General features: G+C 38.1%; 1 protein-coding gene across 1 annotated transcript; it reads right to left on the bottom strand.

Annotated features, from left to right (window-relative positions):
- Window positions 1-1,804: 1,804 nt before the first annotated feature.
- LOC121687644 (sterile alpha motif domain-containing protein 3-like) lies at window positions 1,805-9,931 on the bottom strand. The gene is made up of 8 exons (XM_042066939.1): window positions 9,870-9,931; window positions 8,294-8,341; window positions 7,273-7,367; window positions 6,384-6,459; window positions 4,691-5,748; window positions 4,438-4,593; window positions 4,031-4,117; window positions 1,805-2,749 (listed from the first exon to the last, which is right to left on the bottom strand). Exons 5-8 carry the CDS (start codon window positions 5,738-5,740, stop codon window positions 2,471-2,473), a joined length of 1,572 nt encoding a protein of 523 aa, XP_041922873.1. The 5' UTR covers window positions 5,741-5,748; window positions 6,384-6,459; window positions 7,273-7,367; window positions 8,294-8,341; window positions 9,870-9,931; the 3' UTR covers window positions 1,805-2,470.

The raw sequence follows: 9,931 nt of genomic DNA on the forward strand, positions 1-9,931 counted from the left end.
CTGCTCCCACAAGCTTCACCACGGTGAGTGCCAGAATAGCTGCTGAAATATTTAACATTTAAGCAAAGACGTAAGCTATACATTTTTCATTTCAGTAGCTCCAAAATTGTAAATGTGTTCTATTAAATGGTTGCAATGGTTTTTACACTATAGAACAGAGGTGGGCAAACTTTTTGGCTCAAGGGCCACATTGGGTTTTGAAAAACACACATACACAAATATATAATTAATATAATAATTTTGTTTTAAAATATTAATTGCTTTAAAAACATACTGCTAATTTGGTGCTGTTTAACAAATTTATAAATTGTGCACTGTCGCTTTAAGAACAATTCACGTTCAATTCTCAATCAGAGAACTCTTCTGCCAGCTCCACTTCCTATGGCTAGTGATGTAGGCCTACCTATGGCTGTGCCCTCTCACAGTTTATAAATGGTCAGTAGTGGGAACTACTGTTGCGTTCATGATTTCCTTTTAAAAGAAGGAGATATCAATTATCAACAATGACAAGCCAGCTGGAACCTGCCGCTCTCTCTCCCTCTTGTGAGCACTCAGACACATTCCCAATTAAATGGAGGAGCATAATGTTCAAGTCTGCTGCAAAGGAGATAACAATGAGTAGGCCTATCTATGTAACATGATGTTTTGACATTGACATTGTAAACGTTCTCTAAGAAGAGTGAAAAGCAGTTTGCAGTAAAGCTAACCAACGTCGTCTCTTGCAGGAAAAAATAGCGAGCAGCCTGATAACCAAATGAAATGTTTGGCGGTCGCAGTTTGCCCAAACCTGCTATAGAAGCAACAGGGTATATTCCTTACAAATAGACCTGGAGGATAGGCCTACTGACGGACTAGAATCTAACACTGTAATCTAGATGCATGAAAGATACTGCACAGTACAGTTACTTGTTGGCCTTCGCCTGTCACAAATGAACCTCCTCCTGGTGGTTGCAGTGCCGTTGACCATAGGCCTACCTTTACTTCTTCATCAGTGTGCACGTGCTGCTGTTTTCACCAGCCATTTCCGCTCTCATACGAAGGCCGAAGGTTTGTCAAGACAGACTATACGAAGGTTTGTCAAGACAAACTATATTCTTCAAGGAGAATATAGATGTTTTTTTCTTGTTATAGTTCAAATAAGCAAATGAAAACATATATGGCCATCTTTGACAAGCCTTCAGTGTGCCCAGACCTATAACAGAGAGTAACAAATAGGCAATAGAGTAATGTAGCTGATGAGGGAAATCTGCAGTAATCTCTGCCTTGAAAGTAAATTTGTTCTTCTTTTAAGCAGGTTTCCAAGCATACAGAATGAATAGCATTTGGCCGTGTAGGTTATGTCTGTTCTTCTGCACTCTAAAAAATAATACACTGTCTCAACTTAAAAAAATTAAGGTAACAATTTGCATGGATCTTTTTAAGTAATTTCAACTTAGCGGTTTTTGAGTAAATATTGCGAGACTTATATAGTTAGACCAACTCAATTTGTTTAGCACAAGCAACTGAATTATATTGTGATCAAATTAATATAATTAAGTTGGTTCAACTTAATATAATTAAGTTGGTTCGACTTAATTAAGCTTTTAGAGGACAAATAAACTATTTGAGTTCTTCTAACTATAAAGGTCTCACAATATCTACTCAAAAACAGCGTAGTTGAAATTACTTAAAAAGATCCATGCAAATTGTTACCTTAATTTTTTTATGTTCTAGTAACTTATTTCACGTATGTCTGAATAAAAACACAAAGCAATTCCAATTCATTTGTTTATTATTAACGCAATGATAAAACATTTATGGCAATAACATTCTTAGTCTGACTAAGCATCAAAAAACAAAACATTGCCTCATTTTGCACATTGTCCTTTGCAGAAAATGTAAGCACCTTTTTGCTTTTCTTAAAATAAAATAATAAAATAAATCAGATTTGGAACACTCAATTCCAAGAGGCAGTGTTATTTATATGTGTATGAGCAACAAAACTTTGATACATTTCCTGAGTAACATTTTTCAGATACATTACCTTTGAGCTTAAGTTTTCTTTCAACTTAAGGAGCATATATAAAAAGGAACTTGTAAGGCAATATAACTTTTACTTTGTACCTTTTTGCTTTTCTTAAAATAAAATAATAATAGTAACAATTTGAATTTGATTAATAAAACATTAAATTGCATGTCAACAGTGCAAGACTTCTGTACATTTTTTAGATACATTACCTTTGGGCTATAGTTTTCCGATCATTCAACTTACAGTATGGAAAAGGAACTTGTAAGGCAATGGAACTTTTACTTTGTACCTTTTTGCTTTTCTTAAAAAAACAATACAAATACAAAAAAAATACAGAATTGGATTAAAACAAATTAAATTGCATGCCAACAGTGCAAGACTTCTGTATGAACAACAAAACTTGTCATATTATTGATACATTTTCTGAGGAACTCAATGACAGCAGTTTAATTCTTCACATTTTTAGCACAGCAGCTTATTTTTTAGAGACATTACCCTTGGGCTAGCTTTCAGACCATCCAGCTCAAGGAATATCTTTTGAAATACCTCAAAAGTATGCCTCAACTCCCTTGGATAGCTTAGGTTGAGCGAGTAGATCAGCCCCATTAGCAAGGCACAGGCTCTGGGTACATTCAGGTATGCAAGGACTTCGGTTCCCTCAATCACAATGTTTGCGCTAGATGGTGTGGCACTTCTTGCTATGACAATCTTCATCAGGTCGTTGGTAATGTCCCCATCATCCTAATCAGAAGCAAAATAAGTGTTTTAAAGGAGAATTCCAGCGTGATATTGACCTAAAGTGTGTTGAAACATGATAACAATAAATTTAAAAAAAAGATTAAATAAATATTATTCCTTAAAATACAGAGGGCATAAGTAAGGAACCCCCCATCTTAAATTCCCATAGAAGCAGGCAGATTTGTATTTTTAAAGGCCAGTTATTTCATGGATCCAGGATACTATGCATCCTGATAAAGTTCCCTTGGCCTTTGGAATTAAAATAGCCCCACCCTTCACCATACCCAGAGATTGGCATGGTTTTATTTCAGTTAGAAATAATAGTTGGTTTGATTTGCATTGATAGATCTTATAAAAAGTACTCCACGCCAATCTCTAGGTATGGTGAAGGGTGTGATGTGGGGATATTTTAATTCCAAAGGCCAAGGGAGGACTTTATCAGGATGCATAATATCCTGGATCCATGAAATAACTGGCATTTTAAAATAAACTTTAGCATGGGAGTCTTAAAGAGTAACTTTTGCCAAAATGCATCCTAGGGTGTTTTTGTGAATGTACCCGAGTCAAACTTTAGTTTAAAAGCATAATTACATCCGATCGCCACTTTTAAGCTTGTCCGCATTGTCGTTTTCGGGATCAATGGCCTTTTGAATGGGAATCATAGGGGCACTACTATTTTGACACATGATCGCGTCAAATCGCTATTTTTAAAACACTAAGAAGGCTCGACACAACATGAAACTTTGATGGAAGCATCATCAGTGTCTACACATTAACTCGAGCATTGAACATTGTTTGTGTACACATAGTTTACTAAAAAGAAAGGTTCTGGAAAACTCACTCCTTGGCTGGCAAGATGGCGGCGAGCAGAAAAACCAAGTGAGTTGTTCAAAACCTTTCTTTTAGTAAACTCTGTACACAAACAATGTTCTCATTGCTCAAGCTCATGTGTAGAGACACTGATGATACTTTGATCAAAGTGTCATGTTGTGTCGAGCCGTCTTAGTGTTTTACATTTTTTTAAAAATCGCTATTTAAAAAAATAGCGATTTTGACACGATCATGTATCAAAATAGTAGTGCCCCTACGATTCCCATTCAAAAGGCCATTTGACCCGAAAATGACAACACAGACAAGCATAAAAGTGGCGCTTCGGAATTATGGTTTTAAACGAAAACCGAAAGTTTGACTCGGGGACATTCACAAAAACACCTTAGGATACATTTTGGCGAAAGATACGCTTTAACTTATGCACAACACTATACACTACTCAGATTTACCTACCTCTTTGAAGAGGTCTTCCTCCTTTTCTTTCAGGAACACAATGAGGGCACGAATAGCAACCTCTCTTCTCATTTCCACAGAATCATCCTAAGAAGAATTTTGAAGACAGGCTTTTAATAATTACCACTACTCACTGAGAATAGCTGAAGGATGACTTATGACTGGACTATAGCAATTAGTGATACCCTGGAAGATTAAATAATAAATAGATATTATAACTCAATTCAATTGCTAGTATTTCAACAAATGTTTGTAAAGAGCCATTTTAATCTAAGTTCTGCTTTTGAATCTAACTTGTTTTGTTTCCTGTTTTAGTAATTATATAGGCTGGGAGTTACGAGGCCTTGCCATGACCTATAAGAAAAAGTTGTTTTCTACTTGAAATTAACTGTTATGTTCATTCATACCTCTAGCAACATGTTCTTTATTCGCTGAATATTTATTTTTGCAGCCCCTCCTTTTGAGGACACCAAGGCCATTATTTTGGGGGAGTACTGGTCCAGTTTGGCCATGAATGTCGGCTCCAGGTTAATGGTAGAGATGCGTTTGAATTCTTCATTTATCTGTATAAAATAAAGGCACAAAAAAAAGGCACAATATTAAAAAATTGACCCCAATATAGCACATAACTTGCAAACCATTTTATGAAAAAATGCTTACCTGAGCTGCATCAAAAAGAGCAGGCCATCGGCCTATCAAGTCACTGACTGCTGGTGCTTCATTGACGATTTCTTGCCTACGAATGGAGAAAGTCTTCGCCATCTTTTCCGTGATGATCTGATGGTTGTCCCTCTTGTTTACTTCATCAAACAGGTTCAGTCTCTCATTTTCCAAGCTTCCTTCAGTTTCTCCTTGTGGGTGAGGGGGTAAATAGTTCACCTCTGCCCTTCTGGGCTTTTTTATATTTTTTGCAGGTGCTCGGTCATGTGCTCTCTTCTTTCTGATAGAGTTCACATCAACTTCAGGACATCCTAACCCTCTCAGTTTTGATCTATAATTTCCCATTTTATATTTTAGTCTTTGTAGCCATCCATAGCATCCATTATATGATCCCGGCTCTTTAAGGGATGGATGCTTTTGAACTAGTGCTAAAGCAACATCAGACAATTGTGCATTTGTTGGGTAGGCCACATACTGAAAGACAGTTTCAGCCACTTTCTCAAGGATATCTTGGAGGATTGAGGTGAATACCAGATAAATTCCATCCTTTTTGAAAGCTTCATTTCTTGACGCTAGCACAAGTTCTGTGTCATAGGCAAAACGAGGTATTGGAAATTCAGTAGGCCAACACTGAGAACGCCGAGTTGTGTGTTCAGGTGATGAGAGGATGACTGTATCAGCCGATCCAGTAGAGCAACTGCTGTTAGGACTGATGGAGGTCACTGAAGGATGGTCAGAGGTATGGATGGAAGTCTCATTTTCAATGGTGCTGTCCAGATCAGTAAACGTCAGAGTATATGTGGGAGGTTCAACAACGTGAATCACCTTTATTGTGTCCTTGTCCTGGAGTTCACTTGTTGAGGTAAGAGAAAAATATTCATCTCCAAAACCTGCATCCTTATAATGCAAAGTAAAGTTCCCGTTAAGCTCAAATGTCTCTTTCACAATTGATTCAAGTTCAGCCACAGTCCCAGGGATTCCATGAGGCAAGTCCAGTTTGCGAATGTCATGGTCCTGAAGAATGATGCGGAGTTTGGGTAATTGAGACATTGGGGCATCTGTAAGAGAAACCATATCACTTCAATTAGAGTAACAGCAGAATACATCCAGTCAAATCCTCTAAACATTGAATATCAAAAAAAGAACATAAACACTGATCCAGAAAGAAACTGGCTTTCACATAACACTGATATTTTTTTTTTAATCAACAAACTACACACCAAGTCTTCAGTGTTACCTTAAAAACATTTTTGTCAAACTAACAAGCAGATACATACATGGAACCTGTAGAAGTCTATTAAAGACGTGTTATGAGGTGTTGTGGGTAATGTCAAATAAATAATAAGGTGTAACAACTACTTCACCCTCTATGGAAAATGAATGTATCGCTTCAAGGTCACCATGCGCTTTCCTGCAACCATGTATGCTGCCATTGGGAAGATGTCAGACAATTCACTTGGCTCAATAACTTTAACACTTCTTGTGTTCTCAAGCTCATAGCTTCTTAGATGCTCAATGAACCATGAATTAAAACATTTCACAATGAAGCTGACTTGCCCTTTTATAACAACTATCTGAATCAATTCTGCAAAATCTGGCAGACCACCTGTTGAACCATATGCCAAGATCATTCCAGTGGAGTAACTGGTGCCACTGTAACACACAGTGTTTGCCAACTGGACAAATGACTCACCAGGGAGTTTTGTTTCCAGTGCTTTCTTAAGATCTTCCCTCAGCACAGTCAAATTTACTGTTGACCGTTTTGTTACCTGTAGAGATGATTGGACAATTTTACTGCTATGTAGATGGTATGCAAGCATTAACTGATGCTTCACTGCAAGAGACAACAGAATATTTCTGAAGCTGTGGGTATGCCTGACCACACGCTTAAAAAAGCTATGTTTAGCCTCGAAGCGCATAGTCCACAAAGACACAAGTGGGCCAAAAGCCTTTATCAGCTGTGGGTAGTGCTCTAGAAAATGATGCTTCGGAATTAGTGTTTGCTGTGGGAAAGCTGCCAGGAATCTGTGCCGATGCTCAGAAATCTTGCTGTCAAGGTAACAAATAGTTGAGTCTGTATGAACAGAGGCAATAACAAGTTCAACTATGTCCTTTAGGTTAAGAAGGACCAGCCATTTTGGATCACTCTCTGGTATTCTTTCTCCAACTATCAGAGGAAGGAGGCGAAGCAAAGCCCAATTTTCATGGGCATTCCCACCCACACTTTTTCTTGTGGCATAACTCAATGGAACTGGTTGTGGTGCATCTGTTTTATCTGCCCATCTGTATGGGAACTCTTTAATCAATTGATTTAGCTCATTAAATGTGAAGTATCTCTCTTTGATGAATGCATTTAGACACAGCGCTAACTCTAAAGGTACAATACCTTCAAAGAGATCGTGTAGCAAATCAGGTGGGTAGCCACATAAGACGTCAAAATGTTTTAGTTTTTCAGTCAGTGGGCACTGTCTTTTTACTCCACAACAATGAGACTGATTTGTATTCCCCTGTGCTGTCTGAATATGCACCTTGTGCTCTTGTATTGTCCTAGGACAAAATGCTCCTGTTCTGACTTCACTTACTTGGAACTGGGATTTTTCTCCAAGACAGAACCTGCATACATGTGTACTTGAGAAGCTTTCCACAAATCCTCCGATTGAGTGGGCACCAAGGTTATCTGCAACAACACAGTACACAGTACCTTTGACATTTATTCCTAAAGAAGGAATGTACAGTCCTTCCTCTTCTAGGCTGGCAAGATCCTTTAGCAGAGGTTGTAACACTGCACTATAGCCAAACCTTTTTAAATCCTCAGCCTTGCAGAGGATGGCTAGGTAGATTGATGTCAGAGAGGACCTGAGCAAAGGTGGCACATTAGCTAGAACCCAATACACAGCAGTAACTTTGTGTTTTTTTCTTGACGTGCCGAGTGGATTACATACCTCAAAGTCATCCACATACAGAATTAGAGAAATGGCTGGATTATTTTCTGATAGCAATTCATTGTTTTTAAAATTTGTGCCATCTCGAAATGACTTGTATTGAGTTTCAGATCTCCCATCTGTTTCACAATTATGTGTGAGAAAATCATGGATCTCTTTCACCTTCAAAACCTCAAGTAATGACTTCAAAATGGGTATATATTGGAAACTTCTCTGCTCCCTGGCACTGTGCAAATACTCAATCGGCTCCACCATGGAAAAATGCTCCTTGAAATACACTCTTCTTTTGTGGGATGTGGAAAAAGGTCCATTACTCCTTAGAGCTAATGTAATTGGGTTGCACTCGCATAGGTCTGTCACCATCTCTGAGATTACCAAATCATCAATGTCACAATTATGCTTCTTTATGCATGACTGTAAAATCTCTTTTAAAATAGGACCTGAAGCTGATGAAGAAACAAAGTGCAATTCTTCCACCAACTCATTAACACACATTTGCGGTACATTGAATATACATTCCAATTTCAGCAGCAGGTGGGCTAGATTTTTCTCAATTAACTCAGGCAATTCTCCAATTTCTTCATCTATAAGATCACTCACTGCTTCCTGAGTATCTTCCTCAACAATAGGATCATCCCCTGCATTTAAGGGATTGACATACCTCTGCAACAGTTCAGGCTTGAAGACGTCCAGTGAGTGTTTCCGGCTCCTGTGAGAGGCATAAGTTCCATAAATGTTTGTTTTGAAAGAACAATTTTCAAAAACACATGGGACAGTTTCCTGTTTTTTTAAATGGTGGCTAATGTGCTCAAAGTATCCTCTTTCTGTGGAAATGGAGTTTAAAGAGCAACATGGACATTTAAAAGACAGTATTTCTGATCGTGTCACTAATGCACGTGTTGAATGATTTCTTGACAGATGTGTACGTAGGCTGCCCCATGTTTTAAATGAGCAACAACACTCCCAATAAAGGCAAGGGAGAAATTCTCCACCATGGCCATGTCTAAGTCTATAATGCTTTAAGAGATCAGTCTTTCTTGGTGTTTCAAATTTGCAAATTTTACAGATCCAATTCATTTTTTAAAGTAAAAATGTAGGCCTATTACTCAATTTATAGGTGATTCAGACCTCTAATGCTTGCCACAGCTTTCCCAGCAAACAGTAGCCTAATATAACTTATTTTGCCATCATAATGTTGCCTTTTGTAATGTCATACTGTTCAAATTTAACAAAAACCCAGCAAGCTCAAAGAAAATGAGGCGGACACGTAACACGTGGACATACAAAGCAATGACACATGTCCGTTGCCTAACTATCGAACATTGTTAAATAAAATACAAAATAATAATAACCTTATGTACTGCTATGGATGACTCAAGCAAATGAAGGATGAACAAAATCTAAAATGTGGTTTGTAGGCACGGATAGACACGGATTGACCGATTGATTCCTCAAACCTATGCACAGTAAAAAAAAAAACTGGCCTAACCCAGTGGTTCCCAAACTTGTTTTCCCGCGTTACACCACCTACTGTACATCCTGACTCGGCTCGCGCACCCCCACCATCCCCCCACATAAAACGTCGCGCAACCCCACCATCCCCCCCACATAAAACGTAATGCATTCTATGGCAGGCATCATGTTAAATTAGCCTGAGCTAATAAATAAATAACAAATAACGAAATCAAAATGTGCAACTGGTCTATGACCTTGGAGAACATTATGAAGCACAAAAAAACAAACAACATAGGCATCAGATTAAAAAAAAAAATAATAATTGTTACACCTCTCTCCGACACTGCCTTTTCATCTCCATACACAGTGGAAACTTGCGTACCACGTGAACTAGCTAACGTTAATGTTAAAATGTTAAATGCACGGTAATTCAGCCGCCACGGTGAAACAAAACATAACAAAATGTGAAGACACCAGATAGCTAAAAAGTTACATTACTAACTCCAAATTAGAGCGAGCTGCAGGTAACTTGGAAGACGCCAACTACCTAAAGGTCACATTTTCAAATGGTTCAGGTAGCTAACATGGAAGGCAGCTAGATACAGTAGCTAGCTAAAATCCATCTTGTGTTGTTCAACTGTTCACATTAGCAAAAGGGCAAATTGTAACGTTACAATAATATGTAGTGTCATGTGACAACAATGTATATGCACTGTGTGCCGTATTTTGATAGCTGATGCTTGTAAAACAAAAATAAATGGGATAGCCTACTTCGCACGTACCTTTGATTTCGAATGTGCAGGATCCTGTTCCATCATTTCTGCTCAGGCGTGGACCGCGTGGT

This window comes from Alosa sapidissima, chromosome 1 (genome assembly GCF_018492685.1).
Source record: "Alosa sapidissima isolate fAloSap1 chromosome 1, fAloSap1.pri, whole genome shotgun sequence".
Classification (NCBI taxonomy): Eukaryota; Metazoa; Chordata; class Actinopteri; order Clupeiformes; family Clupeidae; genus Alosa; species Alosa sapidissima.